This window comes from Pezoporus occidentalis, unplaced genomic scaffold (assembly GCF_034315485.1).
Source record: "Pezoporus occidentalis ecotype Australia unplaced genomic scaffold, CSIRO_AGI_Poc_V1 ctg67, whole genome shotgun sequence".
NCBI lineage: Eukaryota > Metazoa > Chordata > Aves > Psittaciformes > Psittacidae > Pezoporus > Pezoporus occidentalis.
This window is the reverse complement of record NW_026916019.1, coordinates 291207-309360: the sequence shown is the minus strand read 5'-3', so window position 1 is coordinate 309360 and position 18154 is coordinate 291207. Positions and strand designations below refer to the sequence as shown.

Below are 18154 nucleotides of genomic sequence, written 5' to 3'. Positions count from 1 at the left end.
TGCATATATGGAATCTATGACTAAAAAGCTTTCTCAGGGAGGTTCTTCTGGAAGAAAAATCTCTCTTCATAGTTTCAATTTTATTACTGGCAGAACTGAAAGATTAGCTGCTTGGATGAATAGTATTTCCACATATGTTTTCTTTATCATATCTTCTAGTATCTTTGCCATAGTGTCTTAACATTTAGAACAGATGGCTGTTAAAGTCATCCTGCACAATTTCACACATTGGCACTGGGTTATTTCTCTTTAGTCTGAACTTATGCTTTAAGTCTTTACTGCCTTTATAAACATTTCTTTGATAGTATTAGGACAGATTTTTAGAGTAATAGATTTTTATCTTCACACTTAGGCCAACTTTTGGAAAATTTGGAAGTTGAACTGTAATTTGAATTTTCCATGCAGATAGTCCTGTATATTGAAATGGGATTTTTGTTTATTAACACAGATGAAGCTACTAGGTGAGTGCAGTGGAAGCATAGACTCAGTAAAAAGGCTTGGATATAAATTGAAGGAGGAAGAAGAAAAATATTCTGGGCTTATTAACCTGAACAGTACTGAAACACAAACAGCTGGTAAGTAGTATTTAGTTCTTTGATGCAAAGCAGTTACAAAAAGTAGCAAAGAAGCAAAGTTTTTCTGAATAAATACTTGATATTATTTACTGACATATTATTTATATGTATATATACATGACTCTGTTACCATGTTCTGTTTTGCATGTCTCAATAGGAATAGTAAGTATTTCTTGTATACATTCTATAAAGAGATTAGGCATATAAGTGCATTTTAAAAAACCCTTCATATCACAAGACATAACCCTAAGCCTTCTGGAGAATCTCCGTGGATGTAACATGTTTTTGTTGAATGTTTTCTGATTATAAGTTTGTTTATATTGCTATACAAAACACATAAGTGTTCATTTCTTCTAATACTAGCTTTCATTTCTAATATTTTCTGCCTACAGTACAGAAATCTGTATTCATCTGGTAGAAGTATTCATTTGCCTAATTTTAAGCGTCAGCTGTAGAACAGGAGGTATCGCATTGTAAAAACGTCAATGTGTTCCAGAGACTCTAAAGGCAATGTCTCTGCTCTTAGCTTGCTGTTGATTTGTGGGGTTTATTTAATTTTAAGTTGATGGAATGACACAACTTGTCCTTCTGCCATAGCATTTCAAGATAACTAACAAGAAGAAATTTATTTCTTTATAGCACAGGTATGTATTCAATGCATTGACAGTAGCTTAGGCAAATATAGTGAGGTATGAGCATTAAACTGTGACAGGTACAAATACCAATGAAAATAATAATAAATACGTGGCTAGTTAGACGTATTCAGGTTCCTTGTCTGGTTTGATTTTATGCTAATTTATGATGTCTTTGTAAGAGCGTAATCTGTTTCAGAGACCTGCATGTGTCAACTTAATTCTGTTCATAGAAGTGTGACATTAGAAGCTGGCAAAATTGTCTGCTGTCTGGAATCCTCCTGATTCTCTGTTCTTTCTCTCCAACATCATGTTCTTCAATCTTAGTTTTCAGCGTGGTGTGTCATGGGTTAGGGTTTCCAGGGTTTTATGGAACATTTTTTGTTCCTGCAGGGGATTCAACTAATGCAATTGTGTATGTGGCTAGAGGTTTTCTTTTGTTGAATTTGGTGTTTATCATTCCAGGTGTAATTGAACGATGGGAATTAATCCAGGCTCAAGCTTTAAGCAAGGAGCTGAGGATGAAGCAGAACCTTCAGCAATGGCAGCAGTTTAACTCTGACCTTAATAGCATTTGGGCTTGGTTGGGAGAAACTGAAGAAGAACTGGAGAAGCTCCGCCACCTTGATCTCAGCACTGACATACGAACTATTGAGCTCAGAATTAAAAAACTGAAAGTGAGTTTTATTTCTCTCTTCCATGAGTTATCCTGTAGACAGATCTGAGTGCAACAGGTATGTTGAAGAGGTTGCCAGTAGTTGCAGCTGGCGTGTTCCATTCTGCACATAGTGGGGTACTGCTGATAACTGAAGTAACTGCTAGAGTGATTGTCTGAATCACTTTTTGGAGTTAAATCAAATCTCTTCTAGTCAAACTGGTAACAAAATAGCTGCTTTAAAAGAAACACCTCACTGGGACATACTACTTTGTGTGAAGGAGAGGGTGCCCAAAGGGGTTGTAGCCTGCACACTGCTGTCAGCAGTATAACAGAGGAAAAAAAATGGTGTCACTTTTCAACATTCCTGATTATTCTTCTGTTATTTCAGAAGCATCAGGATCCGAATGCTGCCATTGTGATCTCTCCTCTATATTTTATAGCTATAAAGATCTGCAGATGGTCCACAACTGCACATTCAGTTACTATCATCTTATAAGCTTGGGCAAAAATGTGGGAGCCTTTGCCAAAATGCACTTTGATCCATGCTAGGAATGAGGTGGACAGCTAGTAAAGACTGTTTCCAACAGCAATCCATCAAAAGCATATTAATGCTGATCTTTGCTGTAATCCAAATTTAGCTGCCATAAGTACTACAGAGGTCATTGTGACATGAGGCTTTTAAGTAAATGCTGTAAAATAGGTGAAAAAGGGGGCATTTCATAAGAATCCTGCTCTTATCACACCCACTCTTGGAAAGCCTATTAGTGCCCTCCAAACCAAAAGAGGTGGGGTTTCTTTTGTGGCTTTCAGTATAAACAAATCAGAGTTTTTATACATGTCCTACTTCTATAAATTGGAGTAAGTTGTTTATACTCTTTGTATGTTTTCTTTTCCCTCAGTAAAAGCCTTTATTTTAAAATACTGTTGATAGCAGTTTCCCCTTGAAAACATGTTGGATTTTATGTTTATCATCAAAACTGAGAAGTGAGGGCAAAAGTTTTACTGTGAGCTGAAGTACAGTTGTCCTACATCTCTGTAAATTTTGTTGTGCCTACTCTGTCTTTAGAATATTTGAAACATGAGCCACGTCTTTAAAATCGAGCTATGACTTCAGGCTTTTAAGAATTTACAAGTTTAATTGGCTTGTTCCAGTTTATGCTCACAGTAAAATTTTAGTAGATGTTAAAGAGTGAACATTTGCAAAGTCACAGAGTGAGCACAGGAATCTCATATCCAGAGTAAAGAGACTGTTACAGTAAGGTACTATTCTGCAGTTGCTGATGGTAAATCAGGGCATCCTTGTGGTGCCTTCTCTACTTGGCTTTTCTGAAAGTCACATTTTACTGATTTCTGTCCTTTCTTCCCCTGTCCCATTTTGTCTTACCATCAAGGAGCTGCAAAAAGCAATTGATAATCGCAAAGCAATCATCTTATCCATCAATCTGTGTAGCTCAGAGTTCACTCAGTCTGACAGCGAAGAGAGCAGGAAGCTTCAAGAACGCCTGTCTCAGATGAATGTGCGCTGGGACCATGTATGCAGTATGATCGAAGAGTGGCGCTGCTCATTACAGGATGCATTAATGCAGTGCCAGGTCTGTATTAAGTGCTAGTCACTCATTTTAAATTGTCAGCATCCTGCATATCAAAAATGTAAACCATATTTGTTACCTGGTGTGCTCATTATCTAGTCTGAAACTAGATGGGCCATGCAGGCCAAAATACAGCTTCAGCATGTGTTGTCTGAAAGATACACCTGCACTGTCTGAAGGATGTATTTCTAGCACAAGATTTACTAAATTCTGCATCTCTGGAATAGTATTCTAACATATTCCTTGTAAGTGAAGTTATTTAGCCAGTAGAACCTACAGTAGGATGAATTAAAAAACTGAATTTGACTGGAATTTTCTACTACACTGTTAAAATCATCACTCACCACTTGCAGGATTTCCATGAAATGAGCCATGGTTTGCTGCTTTGGTTAGAGAATATTGACAGAAGAAAAAATGAGATTGTGCCCATTGATACAAACCTGGACTCAGATACACTGCAGGATCATCACAGACTTCTACTGGTAGGGATATGATCACCCCTTTTTCTCCCAAAACGCATCATCAGAAAAAACACCTATTCAGATTTACCTTTCATTTGAGGGTTAGCATTATACATTGCATGCTGACACACAGCTGTGGGACCAATGTCAGTAACTACTTTGGTAGGGGACACTGCTCACTTCCATTAATAGCATAACTTGTGATACAAAATCTCAAGCAAGAGCTAGGCTGCTGTCCACCTGTCTATCTCCCTGCAGATTAGAAAGTTTTTCCTTTCCCTTTTTTAAAAACAAACAAACAGAAAAAACCTTTAATTAAAAATACCTGGTACTTGCCTTGGTAACAGCAAATCAGACGTGAACTGCTGGAGTCTCAGTTGAAGGTGGCATCATTGCAAGATATGTCCTGCCAATTGCTAGTCAATGCTGAAGGTGAGGACTGTCTTGAAGCCAAAGAAAAGGTGCATGTCATTGGAAACAGACTGAAGCTCCTCTTGAAGGATGTCACACGTCATATTAAAGACCTAGAGAAAATCCTAGATATTTCAAGTAGTCAGCTGGTAGGTCACAACTTTTTATTCCTTTCTGTATGTTGGACACACATTTCCTGCTGTTTTGACTGTCTTTCTCTGGTCAGTGCTGTTGGCTGCACTCTTTCTGTTGTTTGCAATACTTACCAAGATGGACAAATGTAATCTTGAATATCATAAAGTAATCTTACACTATATAATGTAAACATATCATTTGTGATAGTTTTCTTAATCCAGTAATTTTTTGCTATTTGATGTAGCAATAAGTATTGAACATCTTGTTTTGCTTACCCTGCCATTACTGATTCAGTCAACTGATGAAGTATATGAAATAATTATTCTGCTTGCAGTACTGAAAATTATAGTGTGTCAGTTGTCACTGGTGAGGAAGATAATGCTTGCTCTGTAAAAAAAAAAAAAAGACAAAAAAGGCATAAAATAAATAATGTAATAGGGTAGTGAATCTCATAGTGCCTTCTGAGCGTTGAGCTATACTCCAAATCTCTTCAAGTTATCATGTGTCTCAGGGTATTTGAGAGGGAGTTATGCATATATCTTTGCCAACAGTGGCAGGTATAAAGTAAAGATTCTGAAGTGGTTCTTTTTTACCTGCTTTAAAAGTCTTAGATTAGCAAAGTACATTCAGTCATAGAATGGTTAGGGTTACTAGCCTAAGGTTAGGTTACTAAGGCGTAAGAACTCAGTTCTTCCTTTTTTCTAGTGAATTTCTGCCTGTTTAAGTAAAATCTTGGTGGTACCAGCCTCTTCTTGTAATTAAAGGCCAATAAAGAGCAACTGTTTTTTCCTCTCTATTGACTTTGGCGAAAAATGTGTCACTTAAAGCAATTAAGTTTAACTACCTGTTTGCTTTTCTTTTTCCTCAGGGTTAACAGAGGAAACATGTAATGCCTTAGTCTTATAAAATTTGGTAACAAAATTTAACTGCTTTGTTTTATTTGCTTGGAAGTAACTCTGCTGGGATTTCACTGAGGGTTGTTGTTTGTTTTTTTTGTTTGCTTACCTGAACTGCTAGTTGCTGTATTTCTGAGCTCCATTCCTTCTGAACTTTAGGAATTGTCCTCATGGTCCTCTGCTGATGAATTGGACACATCAGGCTCAGTAAGTCCTGTATCTGGAAGAAGCACTCCGAGCAGACAGAGAACGGTAATTCCATTTTATGTATTTTCTACCACCTCATGGGTGAGAGCTCTAGATGTCTACAGTAGCTCTAGCCAGCTGGAAGGCCCCTCTTCTCACTTAGTAGGAAAGGAAATGGCATAAATCAAGAACAAAACACAGCTGCTAGCCCCAACTCTGCTGCATATCCCATTCTGCATGAAATAAGTGGTAAATACTACCTAAAACCAGGGCTGTCATTGTGGTTGGTTTACCATAGTATGGCATGTCGTGTGTCTTGTATTTTGCTCTAGTGATGGCAGCACTCGAAAGTTTGGTCTTGTCTGGTATAAACAGCACTCCATTTCTGTTTGGGCTTCTCTTCAGAGCTGTTTCATCGAGAATCTCAATAAGGGGCTTTTTGGTCATTTCTGATGAAGGTTACAAATGGTCTTATTGAGACTTTGGATGAATGGCTAAGTAGAGCTGAAGGGCTAAAAACATTACACAAAACTAGTTGCACAGGGCCTAATCAGTGGCTGTGATGGCAACTCTGGAGTTCTCTATTTGCATCGCTGGCACAAAATTCAAGAAATAAAGCAAGACCTGCCTCTTACTCCTGCCCAGAATGGAACTGCAATTAATTTATCTCTTTCTGCAATTCTGTTGGTTGATTACTTTGCTTTTATTCTTTAGTTCTTAAAACAATCAGGTTGGGTCTGTTGGTTGGTTTTGTTTGGTTTTTATTCCATTTGCACTTTTTCTACAGCCTCTGAGTTCTGTCTTGATAAATCTTATGGCTATTAAAATTAAATATTTATTTATTTTTTTTTTTACATTCACTAGTTTCCTTTTAGATGCTAGTATGAGAATGTAAAGGAAAACTGGCTTTTCAAAAGGAGAATATAAACCTTAACATTTTATTTATGAAATCAATGTGTTTATCTTCAAATTTAAACTTAAATAACTAATAAAAGCTCTGATATCACAGATGTAACTGGATGATGCCTGACTGTTGCAGGAAATGGAGAAGTATTTTACCATAAAATTTTGTCTAAAGAGTATGTAGAATTATAATAAGTTTCATCTTAACATTTTAATGAGCATTTGTCTACCTCTAATTTGTTAGTGTTTATGTATGTGACTACTTTTTTTCATTTTTGTCCATAATGTATAGCTAAGTTGTATGATTCCTTTGGGTCTGGTTTTCAAACTTCTGGTTTTTGCACCCGCAATTTTGGAGACTGAAGTGAAATTGTTTAAAATTTCAGTGCCAAATATACCAATGCTAAATAAATAAATACTAATACAAAAATGCAATCAGAATTATAATAATCTGACTGCATTAAATATTCCAGCAAATAGTTGTGAGTGCAGGAATGCACCTACAGTTATTTGGCCTTCAAAATTGTGGTGGAGACTGAGGGTGGAGAAGAGGCCAAACTCATCAAAGGAGGCCCTTGGACCTTTTTCCCTTGAGAATATTATATTTGCTGCATTTGCTTTTGAAGTATATATATTTGCCCATACTCAATATTTTTTCTATTTTATATTAAAATCATTTGAGCTAAATTACTAGTGGGGGGTGTTGTTGTTTGTTGTTTTTTCTTTAATCCAGAGCTACTGTTTATAAATGTAATGACTAAACTTATTTTTGAGCTCCCTGTGTATGTTCCAATCATTTCCATACTCTGCTAGGCACAAAGAAAAGCCAGTTTCCTTGGTTCATGGGTATTGGTCTCTTCACTTGATTTTGCTTTGTTTGTTTGTTGTTTTTTTTATGTTTCCTTTGCTGCACTTTTAATTTAGTTTCATCAGTAGCTTGTCTTTATTTGCCTGGACTGAACATTCTTCTTTCTTTACCCCCTGTTCATTGCAAACAGCCACGGGGCAAATGTAGTCTCTCACAGCCTGGACCCTCTGTCAGCAGTCCACATAGCAGGTACCTTATTCTCCTGGTTTCCGCACTCTGTTCTAGAACCCCAAGAGGATGATGGAAATTGGCTGTGATTCCTCTGCATCTGCACTGACTCTGTCAGGTGGCCAGGACGTAAACAAGTGAAAACTTCTCTTTTGTTAACAGTTTGGCAACAGGGGCTCTCAATTACTTCAAATTCTTTGTTAAATAGAAATACTGGCTAATCCTTGGACATCTACAGCTTTTCCTTTCCAGGAATGCCATATAGTCAACATTTATTTTTCATATGACTGATCAGGATGAGTGCGTGTTTACACTCATGATAATTAATGAATAATTTATTTTGGCATGATTTAACAGAAATGCCAGTAGGTTCATGGCAAACACTTTTTATCATCCTCTTTACCTCTAGATATTAAATTAAGGCAGGTAACAGACAAATGCCATATTCTGGAATTCACAAAACCCACAGATCTGGATGAGACATACTAACATCTTTTTTTTTTTTTTTCCTTCTTCTTTCTTTTTTTCTTTTACTTTCTATTTATTTATTTATTTATTTTATTCCCTGAAATGTTTTATTCAGTTTGTGGGTTTTCAGTACTTAAGAATCAAAACTAAAAGTCATAATTTGAGGGTTTTGAGACGTGGGGTCACTTTCTCTCCCCTCCTAAGACGACTGCAATATAACATGCATATAACATGACTCTTGCCAAGTGCTTGTATCCGTGTATTGCTCTATGAGCAGCACCGCCCCATCTCTCTCTGACCAGTAGAGAGCAGGCTTGCAGCTACAGCTTTTTGCTTTCCATCTTGTCCTCAGCAACCTGTCACCTCTGCAGCTAACAGTGCTTCTGCATTCTTTGTTGTTGTCAGTGTGATGTGTGTACCTTCACTTTTTCACTGATCAGTTCAGCCTCTAGAGTTACGAAGTTAAAAAAAGAAAAAAAATAAATGAACAGGCCAATATGTATGAGTGTCTTCTGCTATTTCAGCAGGTTTGCAACACCTAAAATGATAAGAAAGTGTAAATAAAATATGTATTTGTTCTAACAGTTAAGTCCTAAACTTCATGTATTCTCTTTGTATCAAAAATTAACTAATTAATTTTAAAAATAACTCCTGTTAAAGTGAAAGATTTGATGTTGGAAAGAAGTCAACACTAAATTTAATACAGTGATTGGGCAATAACCAAGCAGATAAATACACCTTGAGTAGTTTTTTTATTTGCAAAATCAAGGCTATATTCAGCAAAATTATTCTCAAATATAAGGTGAAATAAATAATAAAGCTACTTATGATGTAGAGATTTACATAAACATTTCTTTAAAAAAAGGTTTGCTTTACATGTATATTCATATAAATAGTATATATGAATATCCAATATATAGTATGTATACGTATACATAGTGACTGTCAGCAAAGTGGCATAGTTGCAAAACCATGTAGCATAGGAGATAGAGCAGGTAAAGTCATCTTTCACTGCTTCCACTGGCACTAAGAATCTGACATATTTTCAGGGGCTTTTTTTTCTTCTTTGAAACATAAGGAAAGCATGCAAAAAAATAGATGACATATGTACACTCCATCTTTCTGTCTGATGGGGAAAGAGAATTAATTTTTCCAACTCCAGTCTGCTATGAAGCTTGGCATTGTGTTTCTTAGAGTGGGGAAAGAGAGGAGTGGGGCTTTACTCTGCAGCCATTAACAGCTAGGAAGAATGGAGGATGTCTTCAGCAGGTCAGCATGCTTGCACTAGCAATGTTGCACTGAAGAAACGTTGTATGCGCTCTTCCACTCTCCTGTTTAGTCAGACCACTTATGCCAGTCTTTTGAGAAGGTTTATGGTTGTAGGTGTGAGCCACTGACTCAAAGAGCAGCTAGCAATGCTTTGCAGCTTTAAGAACAACCTCTATTCTAGCAGTGGCTTTGGCACAGCATCTTTCAGATCAAGTCTTTCCAGCACTGTTTATTAACACATCTTGTAGCAGTACAACACAATGTTCAATTTGTCATTCAGACAAGCATGGAATACGAATGAGTCACTGTTGAATAGGAAACTTAATCAAATGCGCAAGCCAGACAGGTTGTGGTTGATGTGTAATGTGGTTTTAACTGATGAAGTGGTACAAGCTGTCACCGTGTTCTTTAATATTTTGACATGCCTCTGATCAGAGTACTTTGTGTTTGATCTTGCACTGGATCAGCAAACCCTGTTAGAGTTTAAAACACAGGAGAGCTAAAGTCAATTTTAAAAAGTTTATGGCATAGGAGGTTGTGAAGGAAGGCTCGTTTAAAAATTAGAGGGGCTGTGTTTTGTGTATAACATGTGTGATGTCATTTTGCCTTTCCCATTATCAGGGCATAAAAACAAGCATACATATTGCGATGCTAAGCAAGGTAGAAGCTTAAACTAGATATTACATTGTGGATTTAACTAAAGGCTCAAGTGGTATTTGTAATCATGTGCTAAGTGGAAAAAGCAGATCCAAGCAGCAAATTGTCTTCCTTCATCAGTTTAATAGATCTGCACACCTGGATCTGTGCCTGTGGAGTTTTTTGAAGTGATTAAAATGTTAAAAAGATTAAAGTAGTGGTTCAATTCGCTCAGGGTGTTTACAATGTCTCTCTTGAGCAGCTCTGTTCAATTCTTGGTGCCACAGTGCCAGCCTCCATTTCCTGCTCTCCCCAGGCCTCCCCAAATGACTAGCAGATCTCTCAAGGTCACTTGCTGTTCCTGGAACAGACCAGGCCACAGCATTCTCAATGCCTTTGGCCACAAAGTGTCAGTCTTTGCCACTCAGCTTAAATACAAAGCTTGGGCTTGGCTTGCTGTGGTTCTTTTCCTAGTTATCTCCCACACTGTCAGAGCTTTTTACTTAAACTTCCTATTGGATTGCCTTTGAAATGGACATATTAATCTTCTTTACAAGGAAAGCCAGATCTGCGGTTGGGGTGATGTGGTACTGACAGCTAGGGAGAGAATCAAAGTGAGAACACAGTCAGACAAGGTCATTCCTAGAGAGTCAGTTAGGCCACCATGAGTTGTTGCCTGCTCTTATGGGCACAGTATTATACCTTCTCCTTAATAACTGTAGCAATGTCTGTCTTAAAAAATGAAAATCAGTGGAATAAATAGTCTGTTAGAAGGTTGTTATCAAATTTAATTTCTCTGATTATCTGGAATTACAGTAATTTCCACCTTTGATATATCCATGACAAGACGCAGTAATTTGATTTTGTGCCAACAATATTGCTTCCTTTAACAACTGGTCACCTTTCTTTCTCTCTGTTCTGAACTATTTTATAAAGGGTAGTTTTAGTATTTCTCAGATCTTCTATTGATAAACTCAGCTCTTTATTTCCTTCATCGCAGAAATACTCATACTTTTTTGACTACTTGAAGTTTGTGTAAGTTTGAATTCTTCTTCCAGAAGTATGTTAAGCAAAATGACACAAACTATTCCAGGTGAGCTCTTGCTAGTATCATATAAAGCATCATTAAAATTAGCCTTTCTGTCTTCTGGAAATCTTGAACTGAAATATATTTTTAAATTTCTTTTGTCCCTTTTCACAGCTCTTCACAAGCCATATTATTGGTTTGTGGCCATCCTGTGTCAAATAGCTATAGATTCTCCTCATTATTGTCAGAATGTGAACTTCCATATTTGCAGCAGAAGTTTTTATTGCTGTCTTAAACACTGTAATCTTAAACTCCTTGAACTAGTTCTTAAACTTACCGGATTCACCCTCTATGCAAGCCAATCCTATTTTGTATTTGCAGAGGCTTCCAACCTCTTTTGTCATACAGATAAAATCTTCTTCTCTTATATTGTATGCCATAGTCTTTTCATAAAGATATTAAACCAAGACTCATCCTCAATTAACTCAAGTAATAATATCCTACTAGCCCAGCAGTGCATCTTTCAGTGTAAGCCTGATGTCTGCATTCCATTAGTCACTTCCCCATTAAACTCACTTTATTTTTTCATACCAGCTTCTCTTGAATGATAAATTCTTCTGTTACAATCTTTCAGATGTTTACTGCAGTACAGATAAATTAATTCAACCATATTTTCCTTGGGGAAAAAAATGAAAATCAATCATCTTTAAAATAAGGTACTTATCTGAGCTGGTTCACTTTGCCTATCTGATCTATAGCCTGGTAAATTAGCTTCTCTCTTGAAATGCTTAGGAAGGAGTTCCAATTTCACTGACATTACAAACTCCCGAAGTAAGGGTTACTATTGCTTGCAGCTCTTAATTTATGAGAATTCTTGACATAAAGAAGCTTACTGTTGGCCAGGTCTCCAGCTGTGCCTCCCTGTTCTAGTAGGAATTGTGTATGGAGCGAGTAGCAGATGGCCTTCCTTCCTGCCTCAGATAGGGGCCATTGTGACAAATCGTGGAGCAGTCAGAAGAGAGACAGCTAAAGATGCAAGTTCAAGGAAAAGAAATTGTTTTTTTCTCCTAAGTAGCATACAGTGCAGCTTCACCTTCTCCTTCTGGAGTAAACAGGAGTTCTGGCCCTTATGAATAGTGGCCCTTTTTTTATTAGCAGTGTTTATTTTTAACCATCACTACCAAATCCATTAAATGCTCTAAGATGACCCATTCCATTTTTCAGTCAATTATGTAGATTACAGAAGCATACCTGTAATAAACACAGGCAGTTCAGTGCTCAAACTTCTTAGAACTCCCCTTCTGAAGATGTTTTCATAATGTTTCATTATTTGCTTGTTTGTTTCTATGCAGTATTAGAAACTCTTCTTCAATACCCTACTTCACTGCAGAAAACATATTCTGAAAAACTTTGCCATAAACTGTTATTTTTGAAATAACGTTTATGTTCCTTATGGAGATCAGCCATGCGACTTACACATACCACTCTTTCTCCTCTTTTTTTTTTTTTGGGGGTCAAAACGCAAAGCAAATGTTCTGGATTGTGCTACTAAATCCATAAACAAAATGAAAATTAGATGTTAACTTTGCCTGCTCACTTTGTGATTCAGCTTCTTGTTAATTCCCCTTCTGACAGCCAGTGTTGCCCCAGAGTAACTGGGCCAGCAAAGAAAGCTGGGATTTTGCTGATTATCGAGCAGCTGTTTTCAGCTGCAGAAACGTGGCCTTTTTTTATTGGGATTAATAACATTTGTACATGTAAATAGGTAAACTGTGCAATCAAATGCTTGGAAGGTAATTAAGCACTCCTTGTTCCATTTGTTTCCACCTCAGTCCATTAACTTTCTGTCGTGGCATTCTTGGACGTCAGAAGTCCTGATTTAATTGAACTTTAATATGGAATACTCCGATGCTGTTAAATGTGCCATAGCCTTTCAATATGTTCTTTATAGTAACATGGTCTTACATTGTGTGATAAGCAGCTTTCCATCCAAGCTACAATATCGTGGATTCAAACAAAATGCAATCTGATGTTTTGATTATCACTTCTTCCTGGGATAGGTCAAGTTGATCATTTAGCATGCCTGAGTGTTTATGTATCTGTTTGTCATCTAAACTTTACCAAATCTTTCTGGCTTTCTTGAAGCTTTCTTAGTGAGATGATATATGAAGAAAACAGTAAAAATAATCTCAAACACATAAAGAATTCTCTGAACATGTGGGAAGGAGACCCTTGCCAAGCATGTCATAGCTTCAAAAATGATATTTTGGGTTTTGTATGCTTCCTTATGCAGATTCAGATTTATCTGTGAGAAAGGATCAAAAGGACAAGGGAAAGGCAAGGAACCATCGCCCCTGCCTTGCTTTACAGGGGAGCATTTGACCTTAGCCAACAAGCCTGATGTTCCAGGCCTTCAGGTTGAGATTAAATCATCCTTATGAGCATTTTTCTCTCTTAAGCCTTTGCAAACCATAGAATTTTTGGGCTTCATAGTTATAACAGCCACAAGGATGTCTTATAGCAACGTCTAAAGACAAAATTAATGACTTGATGTCTTAATGAAAGACTCTTGAAGCAAATTATTTGAAGGCTCTAAGTTCTTCTGGTTTTGGCTAATGCTAAAATACAGTTAATGCCGTTTAATTAACACACTGAGACCATCAGACTTTAACTTATGTAATCACTCTTTCCAGTCATTCACTGATCTTGAAACCTGTCATCCATATATTAGAGCTCTGACAATTTCAGTCAAAAAGGAAAATGTGAAATCTATGCCTTTATCCCCCATTAAAAACCAGATTGGATTTGGAGGCTTAATTTGAAGTGTTTCTTTGGAAATATTTCTGTTAGGTCTGGCCTCTCTCATAGACATGCCATTTCACGTCAGATCCATAGACACGAGACAAAATCGCTTGGATGTTGTCAACTCAGCTGAGCAAACAGATTTTAGCTGCTGATTCAGTGCAAGATTCAAAATTCAATGTACTTTATAGAAAATGAGTCCCCATTGCCTCCATATTGGTGTATTAATTAATTGAAGATTGATGTAACTGAATCTTAATGCATTACACCCTTGTGGATACTATATACAGAAATGAATGTAGAAACTTCTGCAAACCAAATGCAACTGCTATTTTAAATAAGGAGGCTTCCATTTTGGACAGCATGCGTTGAACATATGACAGGTACGGCCCACCTTTTATTTTCACCTTCTCTAGAGCACAGTGCTTTAAAGGGAGAGTCTTCCCTATAATTGACAAAAGGGCTGTGGGGTCGCAAAGCCCGTTCTGTTGTGATCATTTGGCATTTTCCTACCCAATCTAGAAATACAGTCTTTTAAGAATGCTAGGGAAATAGCATGTTCAGAGGAAAATACCTCTGCAATTGTCAGTCAATGTCTGTATAAATTCTAAGCCAGCTTTAAGGGAAGACTGAATTCCCAAAGGCAACCTCTGCTGCAGTGATGTTTTACTGTGTTCACCTGTCCATCCTCTTTTCTCAGGTCCACAAGAGGTGGCTCAGGTTCCTCCCCTTCTGAGGCTGGGCCAGCATGGCGGCACCCATCCTTCTTCCTCAGAGTCCTCAGAGCTGCACTGCCACTTCAGCTCCTCTTGCTGCTCCTGATTGGGCTGGCTTGCCTGGTGCCAATGACCGAGGAGGACTACAGCTGTACTATGGCCAACAACTTTGCCCGCTCCTTCCACCCCATGCTAAAATACATGAATGGTCCACCTCCATTATGAAGGAGACCTATGAGACAGCGGGTGACCAGGCAGGAGTGCTAGCTGGGAGGCAGGATGCTTTTAAAGGGTGGCAGGTTTCATTGTGGCAGCTTTACCTACTTGCTGTACCTGCTGCTGTGCTCATACCATTCTTTGCTGGCGCTCAGCTAGTAATGCATCAGTATATCAGTACCAAACTTCACAGTGTATTACCTGTATAGCATTGTTCAAATACTTGCATCCTGGGTACTGAGGAGGATGTGACGTGTGTGAAGGAAATGTCCTTCTGTCCAGCTTTCTGGATCTTCAGCCACTTTATATCTGGGTCGTTGCCCTGTATTATGCATAACTAAGGACTTGATACTGTAGGTCCTTTCCTGTGTGCTGCTCTAAACAAGCCATTAGCCAGTCTTTGTTAAATACCCTCTTGATATCTACAGTATACAAAATAACCAGTGCTAAAGAAATTTTAGAGCATTTGTAACATACAATTTTAAAGGATCTTGTATGGCAATATATTATTCCCTGTGGTTTCTGTTTCAGGCATGGTGTTCTAACTTTTGCTTTGGATGCACAAGGTGTAAATCTGAGAAGCACTTTTTTAAGGTTTAAAAAAATGGATGTAATAAATAAGATCGTAAAAGATTTTATGAGGAAAAAAGTTGAATGTCAAGTTGAAAAACAAAGAACATATATATGTACAGTTTGCTAAGCCAAGTTTTGTTTGTATTGATTTATTTGCATTTATTATAGATACCATAAAATATTTTGTCTACGTGCTTTTTAATGACAAGTATGGAAACCTCTAAGTTCAGAATGAGAGATGTATGGTATAAAAATTAGAAGACGTACATATGCTGCACTTCTAAAATGGATTAAAAAATGCTGTAACAAATTAATGGTATTAAGTATATGTTTGAATGAGATCTGGGGAACTTGACAAATGTGAAGTACATAGGAAAGTAACATGTTAGAAGCTGTGCTAATATTGAAAGCTGTTCATATTTTGAATTGATTGGTCATTTCAGGGTTGTTTCTTTTCTCTCAAGCTGCTTCTTGAAGTTCATTCTCACCCATGTGCTGTGTGTATGTTTATGTATGCACTCATGCAGCCTTTGGCAGTTGAGGTTGCACCAGTCCTCCCTAAAGTAAACTCCATAGCAGTTTAGTACCAAGATCTATGCTTTACCGATAGTTAGTTTAGTGGAATGTGCCCAAGACATAAGCATAAATAGCAAAGAAAAAAAAGAAAAAAAAAAAGAACAAATTGGGAACTCGTAAGTTTTCCAGAAATACTGCAGAAAACCTGCAGTCTGAGAAGTGACAAACACTTTGCCCAGCTTATCAGTCAGAACTCAACCAAAAGAGGATTCTTTTTGATTTTGGAAAAATTACAGAGCATGGCTCCATAGTACTGCTCTTTTAATAGTTTGGGGCTTTTAAATCCATGGCACACAATGTGAATTTTTCCTGTGAGTTAAATGTTTTTACTTAAAATATATTACAAACACATTATTGCTGTTACATAGAATTACATTCCTGGATTGTCATCACTGGAAGTGGTTTGAGGGAAGGTGGTTGTGAGTACCACAAGTGGTACTCAAGCATTTGGAGAAGACAAAGGTTTCCTTTTGGGTAAGTGTAGCATTAACATTTTCCTGAAAAGGAGTTTGTAGCCTCTTCCTTTGGATCCTGAAATGAATATTTTGTCAACAAAGTATCTTAAATACCTGAAATCAGACTTGGACCGACACAAGTATGTATTCTTTTCAATGCTTTATGGTTTTTTTAAATTGCTAATCAGAAATTATGCTAGGTTAGGTTAGTATCCATAACCACTGATTCTGAATAGACAAAGATAAAGAATACACTTTTGGGGTACAAGGATGAGCTGTTAGTTGCAACAGACCTGACAGGTTCCATAAAATTGATCCCTCCTGTCTTTTCTGTTACCATTGTCTTTGGTGACATAATTTAGTCATTGTTAATTTGAGCACCTATGTGAATAATTTGGTAGTTTCTTGGACCTGTTAGTCCAGATCTCTGTATGCTTTAGAAATCCTTCCATCAGCCGCTCCCTCATTTTGGTGGTTAATTTTTTGTTAAAAAATACTTTTGTTTTCTTTTAAAAGAAAACATTGTAAAGAGTAAGCCTAATTTAGTGAGAAATAAAGATCTGGGCCTGACTTTGTCTCCTATTTTCAAGCTAATTATTGGTGATCTCATGGAAGTAGATGTTATCTAAAGGGTAGTAGATAGCCTGTGAATATAAGCCTATGGAAAAGCAGTGTGTTGGAAGAACCAGGCAAAAAGTCACAGATGCAACCTCTGTTCATGTCTTTATAATACTTAAAAACAGAGTGAGGCAGAGAGGATTGAAAGGTGTTAGGAGGGAGAGGGGAGTATAAGGAGAAAAGTTCAGTTTGAATTATGTCAGATGCAATCAATAAGGTGCTTTATCAAACGTATACAGGGTAGCACTTGGCATGCTTTGAATTGCAACCTGACATTTGTATTTGCAAGCTGTTTTGCCATTCTTTAGCTTCTGCTTCCCTTGGCTGTTTGAATGTCTCCCCCACTTTTCCAACTCCCCACTTCTCTGACTCCTGAGGAAGAATGACCTGTCCTCTGCTGAAGAAAAGCAGAATTTGTGCACCTCACTCAAGCTCCAGGGGATTTCTGTGGAGCAGTCACTAAAATGAAGCGGTGGGGGAATGGTTCCATACTGGTCATGATGATCGTGTGCTTTTATTTTCTCTCACCTGTTGAAATACTCAGTCTTGGGAATACAAGAAGTGATGAACTGACAGAGGAAGAAAAGCTGTTTAAATAGGCAGGGGAAAACTGATGTGAAATCATAGGAACTTTTCATACTTAATTCCTTAAAGTTAAGGCTAAGGCGGAAAAGAATTGATGATAATTAAAAAGAAGTAAACAGTTTGGAAGGTACATTATCAATTGCCAGTATCCCTTTTGAACTGAGGGCATTTTGGGCTGATGATTACCTGCAAGGGTATATGTGCCTTGCTGATGAACCAGAGGGTGGAGTGTACCTGCTATGCCTTGCTTCCTTCCAGATGTTTCAGAGCAAAGCTGCTTCTATTCATGGCCTCAATCTCTGAGCTCTAGCTGTAGAGCTAATTATAGTTTCAGCATATTGCCTGTTTATTTGAAAGAGACAGTGGATACAGAGAACTTTCTTTTGACCCCAGGTGATTTGCTCACACAGAGCAGATGTCCCAGTGAAGACCAAACGCTACAGTAACTGTGAATAAGGCAGTCACGGGCAGTGATAGACACGCATAAGGAAAATGTCATAGGCAGGAAAAATACCTGTTTGGAAATCTTGAAACCCTCATACCTTCAAGGATATGGGAATGTCAGTCTGAAAGCTGAGGTCTCAGGGGAATAGCAGGTGGTTTCTGCTAGCAGGTGAGAGGCTCCTGATTGCCACTTTGGACTTCTTACTTTTGGGACTTTCAGTCTTAACTGCAACTGTGGACAAAATCAACATCTGACCAGATGAAAGTGCTTTGAGCAATAGGCCCCT

General features: G+C 37.6%; 1 protein-coding gene across 17 annotated transcripts in view; it reads left to right on the top strand.

Annotated features, from left to right (window-relative positions):
• SYNE1 (spectrin repeat containing nuclear envelope protein 1) overlaps positions 1 to 15619 on the top strand; it is a 291558-nt gene extending 275939 nt beyond the window's left edge. For 15 of the 17 annotated variants that reach the window (XM_062640759.1, XM_062640758.1, XM_062640756.1 and 12 more), the window contains 8 exons: positions 449 to 575; positions 1673 to 1884; positions 3257 to 3457; positions 3808 to 3936; positions 4263 to 4475; positions 5517 to 5609; positions 7445 to 7503; positions 14385 to 15619. In XM_062640759.1, coding sequence (XP_062496743.1) covers positions 449 to 575; positions 1673 to 1884; positions 3257 to 3457; positions 3808 to 3936; positions 4263 to 4475; positions 5517 to 5609; positions 7445 to 7503; positions 14385 to 14625 — 1275 coding nt within the window. In that variant the 3' untranslated portion in view covers positions 14626 to 15619. The remainder of the gene's footprint in view (positions 1 to 448; positions 576 to 1672; positions 1885 to 3256; positions 3458 to 3807; positions 3937 to 4262; positions 4476 to 5516; positions 5610 to 7444; positions 7504 to 14384) is intronic. The other 2 variants (XM_062640766.1, XM_062640768.1) reach the window with 1 other exon arrangement.
• The last annotated feature ends 2535 nt before the right edge of the window (positions 15620 to 18154 follow it).